This window comes from Oncorhynchus nerka, linkage group LG27, assembly GCF_034236695.1.
Source record: "Oncorhynchus nerka isolate Pitt River linkage group LG27, Oner_Uvic_2.0, whole genome shotgun sequence".
In the NCBI taxonomy this organism is placed as follows: domain Eukaryota; kingdom Metazoa; phylum Chordata; class Actinopteri; order Salmoniformes; family Salmonidae; genus Oncorhynchus; species Oncorhynchus nerka.
Window position 1 is genome coordinate 47,050,101 of NC_088422.1, and position 21,946 is coordinate 47,072,046.

The 21,946-nt window shown below is 41.5% G+C and overlaps 1 protein-coding gene and 1 long non-coding RNA gene across 6 annotated transcripts; both read right to left on the minus strand.

The window, feature by feature from the left end:
• Nucleotides 1-412: 412 nt before the first annotated feature.
• lrrc8ab (leucine rich repeat containing 8 VRAC subunit Ab) lies at nucleotides 413-13,188 on the minus strand. 3 transcript variants are annotated; one of them, XM_029638433.2, is made up of 8 exons: nucleotides 12,898-13,188; nucleotides 12,097-12,222; nucleotides 7,297-7,441; nucleotides 5,972-7,135; nucleotides 5,422-5,715; nucleotides 5,016-5,240; nucleotides 4,441-4,731; nucleotides 413-4,109 (listed from the first exon to the last, which is right to left on the minus strand). In XM_029638433.2, exons 3-8 carry the CDS (start codon nucleotides 7,432-7,434, stop codon nucleotides 3,834-3,836), a joined length of 2,388 nt encoding a protein of 795 aa, XP_029494293.1. In that variant the 5' UTR covers nucleotides 7,435-7,441; nucleotides 12,097-12,222; nucleotides 12,898-13,188; the 3' UTR covers nucleotides 413-3,833. The 3 variants fall into 3 exon arrangements, 1 of the variants encoding a protein (XP_029494293.1); XR_003860850.2 differs by lacking the exons at nucleotides 413-4,109; nucleotides 4,441-4,731; nucleotides 5,016-5,240; ... (1 more) ...; nucleotides 5,972-7,135; nucleotides 7,297-7,441 and adding exons at nucleotides 8,083-8,590; nucleotides 8,940-9,623 and having other exon boundaries at nucleotides 12,898-13,169; XR_003860851.2 differs by lacking the exons at nucleotides 413-4,109; nucleotides 4,441-4,731; nucleotides 5,016-5,240; ... (1 more) ...; nucleotides 5,972-7,135; nucleotides 7,297-7,441 and adding exons at nucleotides 8,083-8,590; nucleotides 8,940-9,019 and having other exon boundaries at nucleotides 12,898-13,117.
• A 1,447-nt stretch (nucleotides 13,189-14,635) lies between these two features.
• LOC135565322 (uncharacterized) lies at nucleotides 14,636-16,681 on the minus strand. 3 transcript variants are annotated; one of them, XR_010461519.1, is made up of 6 exons: nucleotides 16,294-16,681; nucleotides 16,179-16,214; nucleotides 15,533-16,080; nucleotides 15,348-15,463; nucleotides 15,150-15,251; nucleotides 14,636-15,055 (listed from the first exon to the last, which is right to left on the minus strand). It is a non-coding gene; the product is annotated as an uncharacterized LOC135565322 (long non-coding RNA). The 3 variants fall into 3 exon arrangements; XR_010461518.1 differs by lacking the exon at nucleotides 15,348-15,463 and having other exon boundaries at nucleotides 16,294-16,465; nucleotides 16,534-16,679; XR_010461517.1 differs by lacking the exon at nucleotides 15,348-15,463 and having other exon boundaries at nucleotides 16,294-16,674.
• Between the last annotated feature and the right edge of the window lie 5,265 nt (nucleotides 16,682-21,946).

A 21,946-nucleotide genomic window follows, 5' to 3' on the forward strand; every position in this document is an offset into this window, starting at 1 on the left:
ATCGAAAGTTTTAAAACATGACTTCAAATAGAACCATATCGAAACCAGCAGAAAACATTGAAGTACTGAAATTCTCACAGAAGAACCTTGTCTCTTAATGTTCTCAAACTATATGAAAACATGTCAAACCACTTGGCGAAGGTTTAGGGAATTAGGGAATATTAAAGGAAACGTTCTGTTAAAGTAATGGAACACCATGAAAATAATGTTTTTGTCAAGTTCCTTACATGTGCTGAGTGACACCTTTGGTTCTCTCTGTCCACAAAGTACAAAATGTTCAAACGTCTATTAGAAAATCTGAAATCTCTTTTTCAAAATAGTAATTTTATAACCATAGAAAGCCTCTTGATTTTTGCTCACTTAATTTATCAAAACAAATTGATTCAGGAAACAAATGGTAAAATGAGACCAGTATGTGCATAATTACATTTATTATACTATAATTTCATAACAGGAATGAAAGAGTAAAGGAGGGGAATGGGGATAATGCTTAAGGGGATAATTAGCATGAGACACAGTTCACAACATTCATGTCATGTAAACAAAATAGCAAAGTTATTGTCCAAAAGTGCTGAATTATTTTTTTTATATAAATGTAATACTGGTGCTACACTACTGACTGCTAGTCACTGTCTCTGAAAAGTTAAACTGGGGGTCAGTCAACAAAGTAATGAGATTTAAAAACAAGTGTCAAAATGACATGTTGGAAAGGATGACAAATAAGATTAAAAACAGAACATACTTTCCTTCCATACTCTTAATTCAAGTGAGAACCAAAAGAAACCTTTAACATTGTTAAATCGGTGTTTCAGAATGTAACTAACAGAAGACATAGAAATGAATTGCCCCATGTGATGTATGATTTCAGATTTATTTTATTAAAAGTTCGACAATTTCGAACCAGCAATTCATATTATATTAAATGCTAATAAAAACCAGAAAACATTTTAAAAAGTATAGAAATATAAAAATGTGTGGTATAACAACTGTTAAATTAACATCAAAATACTGAGTGGAATAAACAAAAATGTCAACAAAAGGAGGATAAAATTGAATGGCAATTTCCTGAGGTTTTGGTGTACTGTACTAATAGCTGTCAACACTGAAGAAAAATGGAATGTCTAAGTGCGACTGTTCTTCAAATTAATATCATGAAGTATTGCTTGCATTTCATTTACCACTCAATAAACCTACCTAAAAATAGTGGCTTCAATAAGATTGATTTAGTGAGTTAGGCTAGTGAGTGAGAGTAGATAAAAAAAAGATTCAAATGGGTTTCCTTGGGATTACACATTGATTCACAGACTTCAACAAACACCCCGTGCACCAAATGCAGTTTCCATATTGAAAACTGCATTGCACAGGACATAAGGGGACAGTTTCTTCAAGACACCCCACGCTTGATGGGCAGGACTCATCTAGGGTCGGTTTCCTAGACAGATTCAGCCTCGTCATGGAATAAAAACCTCTTTCAAATGAGAATTTCCATTGAGACGGAGAATGCTTTTTAGTCCTGGACTAGGCTTAATCTGGTCTTTACTGTTAGTCTTGTCTCACTTTCTATGTAATCTAGCATTAATATGTACATAATTCCATTATAACATGCATAATGTCACTGAAAATACACCATGAAATTAGAGTTGATTGTCTACGCCAGCATTGCTGAGGACATTTGCATTTCATCATAACCTCCAATAACATAAATAGCCTACACACTGTGCTTTTTGTGCATTTGTCCGACGGTGTAATACAAGACTATCTTCTTACTGTAGATAAGATGATTTCATCCATCTAGTGCAATATATATATATGTTTAATAAATCCCTTTAAATCTTCTTCGACTTCTTATTCACATCTCTCCTCCCATTAACTGACATGGGAAAATGTCCATGCACTGCCTATTTAGAAGAATCCCTTTTTCGGGGATCATACTGTATTAACCTTTGGCTAGAAGGAGCAAAGGTAGTACTGTAGCAGTTAGTGATTGACATACAATCCCAGGTTTACATAGCGATAGCCAGCTATCATTCCTATGATGTATTTGTTGTACTTTTGTAAAAAGACCATATTTTGTTAATCTTGTCTTCATCCATAGTAATGCTCATTGCAGCTGTGTTATAATCCATGTTTCTGATGACAAGCAGGCTCCTCTTATTCATGTGTTTTGCTGTGTCAGAGGAATGCATTGACCTTGCATACCTCCCTAAAAGCTGTTGGAGTTTAAACATGTTACAGAAAATTAATAGCTCAATTGATAGCGACAGAATCACACATATTAGATTACTTCCCAAGCAAAATATTTTTTTTTGTCTCGTCGGCTATAGAAGGTTGTAGCTCAAGCTCAATGTCATAGAGACAAACCAAATACATCCCCATATGCATCGGAGTCTCATCTTTCCCATGTATTTTACAGCTCGATAAAGCATCACGGACTAAAGCACCATTATAGATTGCTTTATATAATAGGGTCCGTTTTATTTTCTTAAAAATAAAAAGGGTAGGTCTATGCTTTTTGCCATTTTCTTTAACAAAAGGTATGGCATACTCTCACATACCCCCTCAATTCGAGCCGTGGTTTTCACTTAACACACCAAGCCCTTCACTGACAGATGCTTTTAAAGAGTGCATGGTTGGTGGAGGAACTGGCCGAGAAAAATCTATTTATAACATCCTATGATTTCATCTGTCAAACAGGTAGGCCTACCTCTTTTTCTAAAATAGGAAGAAATAGGCTCCAACACAAAGCCCTCTTGTTAGTAAAGTCAAATTAAAATGAAGACTTGAAATTAATTAGGCCTACTCAAATTAGCCGGAATTAAAAATTATTTTCAGAAGATATCTGAGTCACCTCCTGAACTGCCACATTGCACAGCCATTGGTTAGATAGCACAAACAGGTTTTGGTCAGCAAGAGCAGGGCAGGGTTCTTGACTGGAATATCCATTGCAGTGTAGTCTAGTTTAATTTACACCATCAGAGCAGCACAAAACATTCAGGAAGTTCATTTTCTTACAAATATAACTGCCTTGTGCTTCTCCAAGCATGCACTTCGTATCGCCTAGGCCTATTAGCAATGGATCATTTGATTGGGATTATAGCAAATAGACTATAGGTCACTTGAAATTGGGTGCCCAGAGGAGAATAAGGGTTTTGGGGCGGCATCGGGCACACATCGTTATATAGTAAGCAACTCATTCTAAAACCGAGAAAACATCATTTGATCAATTACAGGACTCAATAAAAAATAAATACTACTAAACCCTCCCCACACCTGAAATGTGAAAAGCATGGCCCTGAGGCCTTCCCCCATTTTTCTCCATAGCCCCGTTCCCATAAATCTCCAAACATCCCGTAGCACCCTAGAGAATCTGGATCAAGGGTAGTCTACTGCATTGTGTTATATAAATGGGTTACCATACGATAGGATAATATACCCTGTCTGAATGACAATAACACTGCCCACCAGAAAATGCATCTGCTGGCTAATAATTTAAGTCCTTTCTCTTACAGGAATATTGCATTTGCATTTTGCAATCTCATATGCAACATATCTGATCTCATTCAATCCACACACATCTTGTAAAACTTAACACTTTTCCTTACCAATGTCCCTTTTAAAACAGCATTTCACAACTGTTACTGCAGGAAAAAAGTAGCATGGCGGTGGGACATTAGCATAGATTCCCTTGAAAAGCAGCCCTGCAGTAGAGTACAGTCAAAGTGAGCAGGTCCTGCTCGGTTAGTGTGCTGTCTGGGTCTGTGTAGTCCTCCCCAGCTCTCCAGGGGCCCTGGCTGTTTCAACGGAGTGAACATCCACCTCCAACCCCCATCTGTTCAGGCCGTCTCCTTGTCCACCTTCCACAGCTGCTCCTTCACCTCGGTGGGCAGGGTGTTGAAGAGGTCCTCCTCCACCACCAAGCCAGTCCTCTTCAGCTGCTTGCACTCCCCCAGCTCTACGGGCAGACATTCCAGCCTGTTCCCCCTCAGCTCCAGCTGGATCAGCCCCGTCAGCTCCCCGAAGCGTGATGGCAGAGACGTCAGGCAGTTATTCCCCAGGTTCAGAGTACGGAGCTTCTTACACTGGAACAGCTCATTGGGCAGGGTCTCAATCTAAACGCGGTAGAAGTAGAAAAAAGGGAGAAGTCAGATAGAGAGATAATATCAGGTGGATATGTGACAAACACTGCAATGTGTAAAACTGTAATTATCAGACAACACATCTGGAGTTAAACCTAGTTATAACAGACTAAGAAAACCCAATCAAATAAATGAAACACAAATCACTGTGTTAATGCAATTTGATTCAGTTCTCAGATAAGTAAACACAACTACAGTACAGACAACACATTCCTCATAAATAATGAATCCAGAATAAATTGTATTTAAAACCCATCAGAAATGTCTAGTACAACAAACCAAAGCTGAAAATGAAAGCACTAACTCTGTTGGCTGTGACTGCCAGGTACTGGAGGTTCTGCAGGTACCCCACGTCTGCTGGGATGTAGGTGAGGTTGTTATGGCTCAGGTCCAGGAAGCGTAGCTTACGACAATAGAAAAGCTGACTGGGGATGTTATCAATCTTGTTCCTGTTCAGATAGAGCCTCTCCATGTTGTTGAGGGTGCCGATCTGGATGGGAATGTAGGCAATCTGGTTGTACCAGAGTTTAAGGCAGACCAGACGGTGCAGGTGCTGGAAGCTGATGATCTCCTCGATAGTCTTCAGATTGTTGTCCTTCAATGATGACAATAATAATAGATTTTATTCATACTTTTCAAAACACCCCAGTTTCCCAGGCAGATTAAGCTTAGCCCTGAACAACAACAAAAAAGATTCCAAATGAGGATCTCCACTGAGCATGGTTTTAAGTCCAGGACTATAATTAATGTGTCCGGGAAACCAAAGTCACTTTACATAATTAAATCAGCAAGATGAACTAAAAACAAGAAAAATCATATAATATTTGCGAGAACACACAAAAGTACACGGAACGTAACAAACAGCAATGACAAACTTACCTTGAGGTCAATCTCCTGCAGGTTGTGCAGGCTGAAGATGGAGTGTGGGATGCGTTCCAGATCACAACGTATCAGCTCCAGTTCTGTCAGGTTCACCATCTTCTTCAGGCTGTTGAGAACCATCAGCTTGGTGCCCTCGTTGTTAACTGAGAGCTTCTGGAGGTGCACCCCCACATCCGTCACCACCTGAGGTAGCTTGGTCAAGTTGCTCTTTAGCCGGAGGACCTTAATAATAAATGCATTTAAATTTATATAGCATTTTTATAGTGTTAGAGAAAACTCAAAGCGCTATGTACGTAGACTGAAAAAAATACAAGGCAGTTAAAATAACAATAATAGGTGCTAAAAAATGCCTCACTGATAAGGACTATCGATGAGTGTGCTAGTCTGTAAAAGTTAATTTTACCTTGAGCCTCTTCAGTTCCCGTAGCCCATCAATAACAATATATCGATTGTTCTCTGCGCTCAGGTTCCCCGTCAAGTGCAGCTCGCTCAGGTTCTTCAAACTATAGATCCACAGTGGGATCTCCTTGATGTCTGTGAATTTGATGTGGAGGGACTTGAGGTTCTCCCTGAGGAAGGCCAGGGCCGGAGCCTCGATCTTAGCCGGGGTGTGGTATAGCCACATCTCCTTCAGGTTGACCAGCTGGGCGATGATGGGAGGGATGGTGATGTCTGGGATGAGCTCCAGCTTCAGCACCTAGAATATCATCAATAATAATACAAATAATAAATTTGGGCCGAAAGCCCAATAAACTGAAATGACCCACACAGGCAAGAGCAATGTGCGAGTTTCTGCTTCTATCATCTAATTATTCCCATACAGACTCATATGTGCGAGTGCTTTCCTAAACTGTACAACAAATCAAAGTTGCTACAGTGTGGACATAGATTTTTTTGTGTGACAAAAACAAGGCACAGCCAACAAGGAACACTGGTAATTCTACACAAACTACCTCCAGCTCTATCAGATCAAACACGGTGTCTGGGATGCCGCTCAGCATGAACAGGTGCAGCTCTAGCTTCTCCTGGGAGTTCTTGGTGATCCTCTGCCTCAGTTTGTCCAGAGTCCACTCATTGTTCAGGTTGAGCTGCCGCAGCTTGTTCTCGCTCACTTCAGACAGGAAGACGGCAAAGCGTTTCGAGTACAGCGGATCGTACTGGTCGATCATGTGCAGCATGAAAGCAAAGTCGTTCTTTACATCCGGTATGTCGCTGTAACTGCTCTCCTCTCGTATCGACTCAAAGGAGTATTTCTTCAGCGAGCGCCGCAGCATCCAACAGAGGGTATACATGCAAATGAATCCATAAACCCCCACTAAGCTGATGTAGACACAAGCTAGGATCTTAAACAGCGTGGCCAGAGGATGGGCACAACGATACATGCTATACCCCGTGAGGTCCTCTAGATCCACACTACAGTCCACGCTGAACTGAATATTGTGCACATAATACCCTGTATAGCAGATAATCAAAATGAACTTAATGACTTTGATAATAGTCTGTCGAATGTAGAGCCTGTACACAATGTCTCCTTCTTCCACGTGTATGCGGAACTTCTTCACTTTTTCAAACAAGGCCTTTGCCTGTTCACCTTCTTTCTTATCCAGGACGCCAGTCTCTGTGCGATCCACAATACCCTGCTCCAGGCGAGACTTAGTCCTTTGGAGCATGGGGACGCTAGCCTCCACATCCTCGCTGATACACGACACTTTCTTATCCATTGAGCCATTCATCTTCATCGGCTTGGGGTCGCTCTCCTCCACCACTGTCTCAGACAGAGCCCTGGTGGTCCAGGGAGAGTCAAAACACTTCAGGAGAATCGACACAAAGTGCTCCAGTTTGGAGCTAGTCCGGGGAAACTTGAACCAGAAGTTACTGCAAGCCAGGAAGATAAGCGTGTGCAGTAGCACCAGGTAGGGGAAGTACTTGGCGAACCAGTGCAGGCGGTTCTCGTAGCAGACGGCGTCTACGTAGTTGTACTGGTGGCGGTCCAGGTTGTATTGGATCCCTTTGGGCTCCAACATCAGTGGGGCCGACAGGGTGGCATTGAAATACCTCCTGCAGGTCTGGTTGACCACCCACTTGCAGGGCAGGCAGATCATCTTGTCCTGAGTGACCTGCAGAACGAAACGAGAGGATTTTAGATACCTCGAAAATAGCAAAATAAGCATTTCATTTCTGTGCATAAAACAAATTAAGTTTAATTTGAAATGTAACAGGAGCTGGACAAAAATAAGACCAAGTGCATTGGAAAAAAAGGGAATATCCGCTCACGGACCTGCAGCGTGCCGCCGAACACGGCAATCATGAGCATGACGATAGAGATGTAGTCGGTGAAGACGTCCCACCATGGCTTCAGGATACGGTAGGCAGGCTGACAGTCTACAAAGTAACGCAGCTCAGTGATGGGGATCATGGTTTACCTGGGAAGAGGAGAGTAGTATGACATACAGTATGGCCATGTTTCAAAATGCACACCTGCGTTCACCAGTTCTTTCAAGGGTGAACTTCCAAGAACACCTGAGAGAGCATACAGTCTAGAATGGAGAACGCAGTGCTTAAAATCCGTTAAATTTTAAGCGTACTTCGATGTGACTGACAAACAGGAAACCGCATCACCACGCAGTAAGCTAGCTACATTTGTTTACACAGAATTGTTCTCCTCAGTACGTGTTAGTGAATTAAGCTGACACCGACCAGAATCAATATTTTATGTGGGGTCCTCCTCTCACACATTACTTGGTCTGCTGCTACATCGTTGTGGACGTATGACAGGTACGCTTGAAGCAAAAAATAAATAAAAGCTAAATAAACTATTTTTCTTACGGTTTAAGAATGATCAATATTCTGGCAATTTGTGTTTCACTGTGAATCTAAAGAGCAGGCTTTCAGTGCTAAATTCACACAACTATAACACCCATGCATATGATGTTCAAGCTAGCTTTGTTTTACATTCACTTTATACACTGATAAACAAATGATAGGCGATATGATGCAATACAACTAGATTAGAAGGCCACTTCATCCTAGTGTAAGCTAAATGCATTGGATACAAAACAAACACTGGCATATTAAAGGACAATGTCCACTTTAATTAGATGCATGCATATCAAACAGGAATTACAGTAAATAATTACACCATTGTAATATTATGAATGCCTTTCTCTCTCCTTGTAGGGAATTTGACAGATTAACTGCAGCCCCCAGATGCCAAGCCTCAAAACCAGAACTGTGGGGAGACATCAACACTTGTCATTTTTAATAAATATGGTCGCTTTTATTTGTTTTCCTGTAAATTGTAGACCACGAATAGTTGAACAAGGTGTTTGTGCAGGGCAGGAATAAAAACTTGCACACAGTGAAGTTCCCCTAGAAGAGAACTCATTGTATTTTAGAATGAGCTTCATAAGTTGCATGATAGAAAACAACATGTATGGATCTACTGTAGTGATGTTGAACACTGCTTAATAAACTACTGACTAAACCCCTGGGATAGGGTGACTTTCCAGGTGGACGGCAGGTTTCCAAGTTCTTTACATGTGTCTAGGTGTTAGGGTGGGATGTGCTTCAACCTGAGGAGAACAGAGCAGAAACATTTTTTATTTTACTAGGCAAGTCAGTTAAGAACAAATTCTTATTTTCAATGACGGCCTAGGAACAGTGGGTTAACTGCCTGTTCAGGGGCAGAACGACAGACTTTGTACCTTGTCAGCTCGGGGATTTGAACTTGCAACATTTCGGTTACTAGTCCAATGCTCGAACCACTAGGCTACCCTGCCGCCCCAACATAAGGGGGGGGGGGGAATTAACCTCACTGCTCAAATTTTTGTGCTGGGGTGAATTCGTTCTGCTGATTGTTAACGTTTCTTAAACGGAAAGGATTTCCCAAGTTTTTAATCAGTTGTTGTTAAAATGTCTTACCTCCAAACCATCGGGCATGACTTTTGTCCTGCCAAGCCAATGCCATGGAGTAAAATTAACACATCAGTTGCTATCTGTCCCTGAAAACAAACGGACAAAAACAAATTTGAATTTGTCATTAGCTGGCTAGCAAGAATATATATATATTTTTTTTAATAAAAAAAATGTCTGGATCTTCACAATTGACATATTGCCTTCTTCACAATTAGTTAGTTTAGTTGCTCATCTCTAAAACAGCTGATTAGCAGGACAAGATCACTGCTAGCTACCTATGACGTCCGACGAGAGTGGCTATCAGTCTGATAAACACCAGTGACTCAACATTTGAATTCAAAATTCATATGAAAGTAATTTGAACATTTTAACAATTTGTTGAATAAAAACACAAGACTTACAATTTACAAAAGTATTTCTTAATCCTCTGGAAATTGATCTCCCAAGAGGGACTTTAGTCCGCCATTAATTAAGAAGTTAAAATTATTTTGCTGCGCCATAAGGTGTTATGTGATAGCCTCCCTGCGAAAGGACCGAAAAAGTATGCTCCCATGCGTGCTTTATTTTCAAGACCTCCCAAGTACGCTTATGGAACTTCCGGTAAACTTAGTACATACTTGCCTTTTCACGTACTTACGTTGGGAATCGCACTTGAAAAATGACAGTTGACGTCCGTACTCGCATAATGTTCTAGATAGACCACAAGTATGAATTTTGAAACAACCAGTTTCAGTTCTTATGATCAAATTACAGAATAGCAAAACATTTTCTGAAATACTTGCCATTTATAATGGTTGGCTCCACCTCCAATTTAAAATACAATAACAAAAATATGGAAAGAGCCTATTATGCCATTAAAAAAATGGTATGGGCGTATGGAACACAGATTAGCTACTGCAATTAATAACAGGCTACATTCTTTAAGCAATTTAACACTCAAAATCAATGAAGTCTACCATAGCTTGCCTCTGGCATAAGAAAAAAAGAAAAGACAAGCATTCTACATTGAATGAATGTGATGTGTACTACATAGCCTGTATTGGCAGCAACATAAATCAATGGCATCATGATAGGTCATCCATCAGAAAATACCAAATGATTAATTTGAAAGGTGTAGCAATGAAATGAAAAAAGACTGACAATCATGTGCATGGTCTAACACCTGAATCTCTGATGCATTACACTGGAGTTTGCTTTGCTATTGATTTCACCATTGTCAAGCAGGTCCAATTAATCTAACTCCCATAGGGCAGGTATTGGACAGCATTTTTATTACCCCGGCAAACACACACGTTGTCTCAGAAGACCAAAGTCAGTTTAGCAGTAATCTAATGTATAAGCGGTTAGATTAGTCATTTAAGTGTGGTCCACCTTGTAAATCACTTCAATTATAAAGTAAGAAACACTGACACCTTGATCAAACTGGCCCCGTGTGTGCCATCGTGCGTATGTTGATTGTCTTTCCCCACGAGACGCATGAATGACACAGAGGTTAAAACACCAAAACCAACTATATTAATTTGGGGAGAGGTCGAAGCACACATGAAATATTCATGGGCATTTAGCGAGCTAATTTGTCCTGGGAGATAAACATTGGGTTGTTATTTTACCTGAAACACATTAGGTCCTTTTTAGGTGGATCCTTTGTAGGGGACTATTTGAGAAACCTAGTTAGTTCGTTTTCTTTGATTAGTCTCTCCTCGTTCATATTCCAATTACCCACGTGGGTTAGTATGCTCGTGAAAACCAATGAGTAGATGGGAGAAGCGGGACTTGCAGCGCATCAAGCATCTCAAATAGAACCAAGTTCTATTTTAGCGGCTGGCTATGGAGACGCCTGTTGCCGCGTGCAAGCAGTTTGGTTGAAATGATCGAATAACACATATGAGTACATTTATTTTGTAGTGTAGGTAGTCTATCCTATATGCCCAGTATCACATATTTTAAAATAAATAAGACTAACAAAATCTGGAATAAAATACAGTAGAACATTAAGTCTCCATTTGTGAAAAGCTTACAAAATATGTCTTCTCTATTTAGGTGCTAGAACTCAAAATCTTGAAAAGTTCTATAACAGACAGGCTGAAAAAACTCAGACATTTTACCATCAAAATCAAATCAAAATATCATGTGCCCTCCCCTCACGTGCCACTACCTTCCAGAACATTATCTTCACAAACGTAACACTTCTATAGAAATATCTTCCGTTTTGGCTCGTCTGGTCCAAACACAAACCAAAAGCACGACAACCACCTTGCTCTCTATTCTTAGTCGTTTCCGATAATAATACCCAGGATATTGTCTCCAGTGGCCTTGTGGAGCACCCCAGTGACCTTCAGGACAAGATCCTGTTTACCTTAGGGGCTGGAGACAGCTAGCGCTGCCTCCTCCTCTAACACTGTACCCCGTTTCTCCTACTCTTGGATGTCTCCCTGCTGGGAGGAACATTGGCTGTGCCTCGGGCCCTCACCTAATGGCCCTTCTCCTCTCGAGATGGTCTTTAGACTAGGTTATATTTTCAGGAACATGTTATTTAGTTGTTTAGAACCAGTTCCAAAAACACTGCTGCAACTATGCCAATAAAGAATAAAGTACATACAATGCGGTAGGATTAAAGAATCCACATGTGCTTTCTTTATCGCCAACTCTGTTATTTGCAAAGTTTTTGGAACATTATCTAAAGAACAAATTCCTGAGAATGTAGGGTACCATCCCGGCCCCTCATCTGTTCAGCAAGGAAGACAGACAGAACAGAATTCCTGTGGAGATGAGAAGTCTGTCGCCTGCCTGGGCCCACCACAGCCCAGTCAGACCTCCCATATAAGTCTACTCCCACACAGAATGTCACCACAATTCAGCCCAATTCACCCTATTATGAGACCAGACATCCATTTAGAGTGCTGATAAAAAGCATTTAGTGGTAAGAATTCTTTCTACAGGGCCATTATTACCACAGTTAAATCAGCACTCGTCGAGGGACTGTATCCAAATGTATAACTCAACTTCCTATTCTTGTGTAATACAAAGTACATAAGCATTCTGATAAGAATACTATAGAGACAATAGAAAACCGAGTAAATAAATATATGTCTAGACAACATATCTGTGAGATTAGCCTGATTTATGTGAATTGTGCAGGAATTAAGACATCTGATGCTCTTACCACAGTGGTGGTAGTGCAGTGTTATCTGTACTCCAGTGCTTGGTGGATATCCCACTCGGTGTGTGCCCAGCAATCCTCATGAGCCCAGGTTTCTTTTATCTTCACAGGAATGGGTGGTTTGCTGATCTGAAAACAAAACAAAAGAAAAAGGGAAGTGAAGAATAATTAGGACTAGTAAGCAACTCTTTCATGATGTCTGGTAGCACTGGGGTTAGTTACCGTACGTAGCTAACAAGAGTTTATTCAGCAGTCTGATGATGTGAGATGAAGTTAGCAAAATCGGACAAAATGATACAAGTAATATTATATATAGTCTAATAAAAATTCTAACGACAAAATGCAATTTCTACGGTGAATAGATAGCTATCCTTCGTCTTGTCATTAAATTAGTGACAAAGCTAGCTTAGCTAACATCACCATGCTCGCTGGCCAAGTCATGCCAGATAAAACCGGTCTCTCGCATTGTTCTATCCGTGGGGTCTATGGTACGCAGACGATTGTGAAGTTCAACTGCTAGCTAGCTATAGTCGACTGGTAATTAGCCAGTGTTTGATGTTATCATAGCAGCATCACATCAGCATTAGTTTACTACTGCAGCTAATAGCTAAGATGGTTAGATAGCTATATAGTTGGCTAACTTAGCTTTCTAGCTGACATTTGTCAGCATGTTTGTTAGCTAGCTAACATAGCCAGCACGCGAACGTTCAATCGACCAGCATAAGTACAAACAACTCCAGAGAATTTAGGCCTTGTGTTGAATATCGTTTTAGCTAACTAGAGTCTAGTTATTAGAAAACTTACTCAGTTTGGCTCCCCACAGGCTAGCTGCTAGCAGAAATACATTTTGGTGTGTCTAGCTAGTCTTCTGTTCATCTGTTGTCTTTATCAGAGCACTGCAGCCTGTACCTATACCAGTTTCCAATAGGTGGCAATAGTACGCTTTTTGTCGCTTGTCACACCATAGAAGAAGAAACATATGCTTCTCCAGGAAATGCTCAATGGTTTTGGTTTTAGATGATCATAACCAGTGAGCTAATCCATGTTTTTAGCTGCTAACAATGCTGTCACTGAACAATTTGCGGATTATGTGCACACCACAGGCTCTTCAGCATTCACATACATTATTGGCGAACAGACAATGCGTATCTAAGGCTTCCTCTTTTTTATGCAAAACTATACAACAACTCGATCACTAGCAGTAAAGACACTTGGCACAACAACGGCATAGATTTCACATCACAGAATGAAAGTAAGGTGAAACATGTCAATTCACTGGAAAGGACTTTCTGCACAGCGTCTGTAAAGCTGAACTGTTAGAACTGTAGACAGTCTGTTGAACAAACTCCAGCCTTCTTCTGTTTATATTGTAATTTTGTCCAGCCTCCAGATGAGGGCTTGGTGAGTGATCATATCGCATTTCTAACGCACAAACTGTTTGTGCACACATACACACACAACCTATCCCAGCCTGGGGCCTGTTGCACAAAACTAGGATAAGGGATTAAGCCAGGATATCTTGGTGATCCTGGCTCAATTGATCCGTAATCCGGTTGCACTAAAGATGGATAGGGGGCAGGAGGATATGTTATGGTATAAATTACCATGGAGATTTATTCTGTGGAGCTAGCCTGCTCCAGACCAGGCTAAATTCCAGGATCTATTTAATCTCATCCCTAATGTCAGTCAGCAGTCACCACAAATGGAAACCAATAGTTATTTCACTGCTCACTATACATTGTTATCACATATAACTAGACCCACTGTTATTATTTAAACGTTTGTGATCATTAATTTCAATGATTTTGGATAAAAAATGATTTTTAGATGATGTTGCTATCATTAGATAATTTACAGTTTCCCATAGACTATAAGGCTATATATAAAATGATAGAATATTAGGGCCACAGAGGGGAAAAAAACAAGTCATAATATTGTAACCAGTTGTTTTAAAGGAGGACAGTTGTTAAAATGACAGATGTGGGGCATTTCGTGAAATTGTACTTCAGTATGGTTTCATAAACAAAGACATGCTGATGTGCCAGAATATTAAGTATCACATTGTCATAAGTATCAAAACTGTAAAAACAATATGTAGCTTTTCTGCAGAAAGAACCAGCCTCATAAATTTATGACTTTATCCTTTTTCTTCAGTGTGGCCCTAGTACTCTGTCATATAAACAAATACACATTCCATATGAATATAAAAACACAATGTGTAACATTATGTTCCTTTATTGAATAAGGACAAAACAAAGCAGGTAAACCATCAGCTCCTTTCGAAACTGAAGTCACAGTGACTCTACAAGATGGAAAGCACAGAATCCAAGCATATTATACAAAATGATACATACACATTCAAAGGTCTGTATATAACACACCCTGCATGTCTGCACACTAAAATAAATGCAGGACAAATCCATACACATCAACTGAACAGACAAATGAATGGATGCAGTAGCCTCCCTGCAGCCTTGTATTACACACAGTATACCGCACAAACATCATAAGAGGCCAAATTCGTCAAAAACGAACCCAAAAAAACCAAATTCCTCTGCCACCGCAGGACATATTTAACCAAAATTGAAAGCACACATACTAACTAAAATAATTCAACACATATTGGTCCCTCAGCAGCCGACCACTGTCGTCATCAGGAAGATTGCCGGATTGTCCCAGTCCATGGCTGGTGGCACTCTGGGGGCCCTCTCCTTCCTCAGGCAGGCCACATTGTGGAGGACAGCACAAGCCACAGTAATATCACATGCCCTAACAGGGCTGACCCTTAATTTGTGAAGGCAGTGAAAGCGTGCCTTCAGGAGGCCAAAGGTCATTTCAACTCTGGCCCTGGTCCTGGCATGGTTGTAGGCCTGCTGTGCTTCCTGGGGGTCTGTGAAAGGTGTCAGGAGAAAAGGCTGGCAGCCATACCCCCTGTCTCCCAGCAACACACCAGAGAATTCACCTGTCAACACAAAATCTCATCATTACTACCTCATAAACACAGTGATATTCTTGACACAGCCATGATGGTTATAAATAGGGGTTGTGTGGCTTACCTTGTGATAGATTTCAGAGGCCCGAAAGATTCTGGAGTCATGGACTGAGCCAGGCCATTTTGCCACAACATTGCTGATCACACAGTCAGCATTGCAGACCATCTGAAATCATAAGATGAGGAATATTACACCAATCAATGCACATCACTGGCAATGCAGAGTGTTCGTCAATGGACAATATCAAAAAGTTATGTTCACCTGAACATTAATGCTGTGAAAGGATTTCCTATTCACAAAATCGGCCTCATGGGCACCTGAGGGGGCTTTTATCCTTATGTGTGTGCAGTCCACTGCACCAATGACATTGGGGAAACCTGTCACACAAAGTAATGAGTATCCTACTATGTGTTAACAGTTGTCCTGTAATTTGTAGATCCTCTTACCTGCAATCCTATAGAACTCCTCTTTGATGTCACAGAGTCTTCTGTGGCCAGGGAAGGAGATGAAGACATCTGCTAATGCTTTGATAGCCAGACACACACTCCTTATTGTGCGGCAAATTGTGGCCTTGTTCAGCTGTTCTGCATCCCCCACTGAGTACAGGAAGGCTCCACTAGCAAAAAAGCGCAAGGCCACACACCATTTGCTCCACACTCAGTGCATGGCTCCGTGCAGTGCTTAATCCTGGGACCCAGTAGTCTGCATAGATACCTGATGCCATCTGCAGAAAACCTGTATCTTTCATATAGATGGTCATCAGGGAAGGCCAGTGGGTCCAACCGGTCCCTGAAGACCCTTTCTCGCCTGAAGGCTCTCCTCAGCACAAGTGCTTCTTCATCCACCACATCTCGCACGAATGGGCATGCCATTGTCAGAGCAGAAAGGAACACACAATTTTGGGCCTTCATATAGGCTAGTGGCCACACCTGGTGCTGGGGGGGTGGGCAAAAGAGGGCGATGCCTTATAACGATGACTTGGTTGTACTGATTGCTGGGAAAATAAAAAAAACCTTAGAAAGATGCCACCGTCCTGTGTGCTCACAATAAGAGCTCATATGTCATGGCTCACTTGACTTTACGAGAATATACCTAATTTTTATTTTGAGCTGTGTCATCTTCTTGGAGCTGGGGGATGAAAGAAAAATAATGATTAATACATTTGTGTTACAGTTAGCATACAGTGTACATTGAAGGCATATCTCACCTCCCTCAAGTTTTTTTATTTCAAGGTCCAGTTTCCTAATTGTCCTCTTTTTTATTTCGGACTCCAGTGCAAGATTTTCCATCTTTTTCTTCTTGTACTGAATGTCTATGTCTGACAGTTCTATTTGGCGCCGGAGGTGGTTGCCATACAACTTTCTGATAGCTTGTGAGCTCTGTGAACACAATACAATTAGCGCAGCTGGAATTTGGCAGGATGTGGTGTCCTTTTATTAATACGCACTATGTTGCCAGGCTGGTTTTCCCACTGTATAGCATCTGGGTCCTGTAAAAGAAATTAGATTTTTTGATTTTGATGAGGACTCCTCACCATTGTAGAGTAAATAGTACTTTCACAGTCTTAACATGATACCTCATGCCTTCTGAATCCAGAGAGATGGTCTCCTCCTCATCATCATCGTCTCCATCATGTGCTGTTGCTGCTGCACTGGGGCCTTCACCCTATCACATTTAATCGGATTCATATTGAAGCTAGTAGACAAGACATGCCAGGCCTACAGTATGCCTTTGATGGAGTACTCACTGGATCAGCATCGTCTGGTGCTTGTGCTGGTGGCTCTAACAGGAACACAGTGCTGCCAGGCACTGCAAGGCAATAGGTAAACCAAAGTCAGACAGTCCAAATTGATTCAATATGAATGTGGTTGTATCCCATGTAGAGATGGAAGGACATACCTTGAATGAAGCGGGTGGCATCTTGGGAGGAACCTATGCTCGTCTCTTTCCCCCAGGGATCCCCTCTAAGACGGGCCTGCCTTTATTTAGCTCCAAGGCCATGTCCTCTGCTGGGGTAAGGTCAGCCTTTGGTGACCCACCACCCGTGCCTTGTCTGTGGGTATTCTTTTTCACTGCTAAAACAGTACAGACAATGTGTGAGCAGGCACCTTCTGGGTACAATATATGCTTGTGCTTTGTTAAATATTAGTCAGGGACCATACCATTCTGCAGAATGTTCTTGTATTTGATTTTGACCTGCTGCCATGTCCGTTTTGGCCCGTTCATGTTTAATCTACACACACACACACACACACACACACACATTTAATGGAGTCACACTGCAAAAATTACTTGGTATTTTTGTCTTGTTTTCAGTAAAAATATCTAAAAATTTATCATAGCTTTATACAGTGTGATGGAGTTACTTTACACAATTTCACTCATATCTGCAGTGCATTTCAATTAAAAATTTAACTGTTTCATAATTACAGTACAACTGCATTTTTGGAGATGTGAATTAAATATTTGAATTGTAATTGTGATGTTTCAGCGGAGCGGTGAGTGTGTAATTGTGCACTACTTACGCATTCAGGCGGTCTGCAATACTTTGCCACGCTTTTTCTCTTTGCTTTATCACTGTGGCGGTGTTGCCTTTCTTCTTAATTATATATTTTACCTCCTCGTATGCCTCCATGAGGATTTGTGCTTCCGACGGGGAAAAGTACGCGGCTCTAGTTGCCATGGTAAATCAGTTAATCTGTGATCTGTGGCGGGGTCTATTTGAGTGAGCCGTGAGCGCGCACCTATCCAGGATTGGTTTCACCTGGCTTAATGAATCCGTGTCTGCTCATCCTGGCTTGGTCTTTGTGCAACCAATTAAGCCTGGACGCACATGTTTTGGCTTCATTGAGCTCAGCTGAGTCATTTATCCCGGATGTCTTAATTCTACTTTTGTGCAACAGGCCCCAGGTCTCGTAGACTAGACGTAATTTAGTCAATTTAAATCCGGGACACTCACATTAGTATGATATGTTATGTTTGGTATAGTTACATAAAAAGGTTACTTATTCTAAAATGAAAGGAGGGTCGATGGGTGGGTGTATAACGGCAATGTCTAGCAAACAAAGGTTGTGTGTTTTCGAATCTCATCACAGACAACTTTAGCATTTGATCTAATTAGCAATTTATCAACTACTTACTACATTTGAGCTACTTTGCAACTACTTAGAATGTTACCTAACCATTCCCCTAACTTTAACCAACCCTTCCCCTAACCTTAATCCTTTAACCTAACTCCTAACCTGAACCCTAACCTAACGTAGCTAATGTTACCCAACTAGCTAACGTTAGCATTAGCCACCTAGCTAACATTAAACATTTGTAACATATTGTACATTTTTGCAAATTCATAACCTATCATTCAAATTGTAATTCGTAACATATCACACGAAAAAATGGATCAAGGACATCCACAAATGAATACACACACTCCGAGGGCCCTCACCTCCTCCCTGTAGGCCGACTCGTCGGCCTGTAGGCCGTCTCATCTCATTATTCATACACACTGCCCTAACCCATCTGGACAAGAGGAATACCTATGTGAGAATGCTGTTCATCGACTACAGCTCGGCATTTAACACCATAGTGCCCTCCAAGCTCGTCATCAAGCTCGAGACCCTGGGTCTCGACCCCGCCCTGTGCAACTGGGTACTGGACTTCCTGACGGGCCGCCCCCAGGTGGTGAGGGTAGGCAACAACATATCCACCCCGCTGATCCTCAACACTGGGGCCCCACAAGGGTGTGTTCTGAGCCCCCTCCTGTACTCCCTGTTCACCCACGACTGCGTGGCCACGCACGCCTCCAACTCAATCATCAAGTTTGCGGACGACACTACAGTGGTAGGCTTGATTACCAACAACGACGAGACGGCCTACAGGGAGGAGGTGAGGGCCCTCGGAGTGTGGTGTCAGGAGAATAACCTCACACTCAACGTCAACAAAACTAAGGAGATGATTGTGGACTTCAGTAAACAGCAGAGGGAGCACCCCCCTATCCACATCGATGGAACAGTAGTGGAGAGGGTAGTAAGTTTTAAGTTCCTCGGCGTACACATCACAGACAAACTGAATTGGTCCACCTACACAGACAGCATCGTGAAGAAGGCGCAGCAGCGCCTCTTCAACCTCAGGAGGCTGAAGAAATTCGGCTTGTCAGCAAAAGCACTCACACACTTCTACAGATGCACAATCGAGAGCATCCTGTCGGGCTGTATCACCGCCTGGTACGGCAACTGCTCCGCCCACAACCGCAAGGCTCTCCGGAGGGTAGTGAGGTCTGCACAACGCATCACCGGGGGCAAACTACCTGCCCTCCAGGACACCTACACCACCCGATGTCACAGGAAGGCCATAAAGATCATCAAGGACAACAACCACCCAAGCCACTGCCTGTTCACCCCGCTATCATCCAGAAGGCGAGGTCAGTACAGGTGCATCAAAGCTGGGACCGAGAGACTGAAAAACAGCTTCTATCTCAAGGCCATCAGACTGTTAAACAGCCACCACTAACATTGAGTGGCTGCTGCCAACACACTGACTCAACTCCAGCCACTTTAATAATGGGAATTGATGGGAAATTATGTAAAATATATCACTAGCCACTTTAAACAATGCTTCCTAATATAATGTTTACATACCCTACATTATTCATCTCATATGTATACGTATATACTGTACTCTATATCATCTACTGCATCTTTATGTAATACATGTATCACTAGCCACTTTAACTATGCCACTTTGTTTACATACTCATCTCATATGTATATACTGCACTCAATACCATCTACTGTATCTTGCCTATGCCGCTCTGTACCATCACTCATTGATATATCTTTATGTACATATTCTTTATCCCCTTACACTTGTGTCTATAAGGTAGTAGTTTTGGAATTGTTAGCTAGATTACTTGTTGGTTATTACTGCATTGTCGGAACTAGAAGCACAAGCATTTCGCTACACTCGCATTAACATCTGCTAACCATGTGTATGTGACAAATAAAATTTGATTTGACTATACAAAATGTAACGTATCGTACTAAATAGAGCATCTCAGATTTATGTACATAATACGAAGTGCTCTGACACCAGGTTGCCTATTCCTATCCCTTTAGTTTGCTCACACTAATTGCATTCACACTCATTGCATTCACATGTTGTCGAGGGCAATTGAAAAACATGGCATACACGACACCAGATCCACTAGTTCCAATTTATTTACCCAATTTATTTACTAGTACCAATTTAAGTCCCTCATAGGCATGTCCTCCCTCTACCTCAGCTCATTGAGCACTATCTCCTGAATGTTTTGGCATTCAGGTCCAAAAAGTCACATTCTGACCACTTCTACCATGGGCAAATATGTATAGGTTTCATTAAAATCAAAAGGGGTGCGATCATAAAGTAATCAAATTCAAATGGAACGACCCACATGTGAGGACCACCCTCAAAAGGAAGATGCTCCCATCCCTCCTGCTAATTGGGATACTTTTGCAAATGTTTTGTTGTCTGAGTGAGGGAGATGGTGTAAATCAAGAGGACTCGATATGTTCTGAAAGGATTATAATAAATACTGCTTTGATGTCGTACAAGAAAACCACACACCTGTGAGTCCAAATTTGCACTTAACATTTCCATATGATAAAACTCATGCTATGTACGTTATCAACATTTATTATAGCTATGTTTGATGTACAGGTTCAATGATGACATGGCGTCAAACCTTGGGTTGTCCTAAACAGAATTGGCCTGTTTGTCGTATTGTGAAGAAAATTAGCTGCGGAAAAACGTTATTCTATGCAAACCAAAATGTGTTCAAAACAAAACGTGTCCTTGCTTTAGTTCCTTAATGGCACAGCTAGGAGAGCTAAAAAAAAAGAGGCAACTAATAGCTGAAGGTTCTTCTCTTGAGTAATCAATGTGCATTGAAATTGCTATGGAACTGTACACACTTTGGAGAGGTGTGTGGCCTTGGAGACAACAGTTAGTCCTCTTACTCAAACCTCTATAATTGCTTGGTCTTATGTTGCACCTACCCCACATTTTGTATTATTATTATGTTACTGAATGTATCCAGAGTATTTTCAGCTTTCTTTTTCAACAAATGCTGTGAAAAGTACAGTCAATGTAAAATGCACATAAATTCAACAGTGTAATGTTTGGATTCAGTCTTGTCAGGTGAACTGTTGTGTTCTCACCTTTACATGCTGACCAAACCGGCTCCGTACTTCTGCTTATTGATTTTGTCTAGCCACACCAGATGCGTTCATGACATGCAGGTTAAAATACCAAAACCAACCGTGAACCAGCTATATTAATTTGGGGACAGGTCGAAACACACATGAAGCATTCATGAACATTTAGCTAGCTTTAAAGTGCATTACCACCACCAGATGGACTGGAGTGTGGCCCTCATTCATCTTTCAATCACCAAAAAGCAGTTTGGATGAAATGATTGAATAACAACATATCTGCCACGCTGATCCTCAACACAGGGGACCCTCAGGTGTTTGTGCTTAGTCCCCTTCTGTGCTCCATGTTCACCCACAACAGCATGGCCGTGCACGACTCCAAAACCATTGCTAAGTTTCGTGACGACATGACGGTGGCAGGCCTGATCAACGATAATGATGAGACAGCCTATAGGGAGGTGGTCAGAGACCTGGCAATGTGGTGACAGGACAACAACTTTTCCCTCAACGTCAGAAAGAACAAGGAACTGATTTTGGACAACAGGAAACGGAGGGCCAAGCACGCCCCTATTCACACCGACGGGGCTGTAGTGAGGCTGAAAAGATTTGGCATGGGCCCTCAGATCCTCAAAAAGTTCTACAGCTGCAGAATTGAGAGCATCTTGACTG

Excerpts from the sequence above, each read along its gene's own strand:
- lrrc8ab (XM_029638433.2), bottom strand. The coding sequence starts at position 7,434 with ATGATCCCCATCACTGAGCTGCGTTACTTTGTAGACTGTCAGCCTGCC. Across the intron at positions 5,241-5,421 it reads GGGAACTGAAGAGGCTCAAG|GTCCTCCGGCTAAAGAGCAA; the intron begins GTAAAATTAACT and ends TTTATTATTAAG. Across the intron at positions 4,110-4,440 it reads TGGCAGTCACAGCCAACAGA|ATTGAGACCCTGCCCAATGA; the intron begins GTTAGTGCTTTC and ends TACCGCGTTTAG.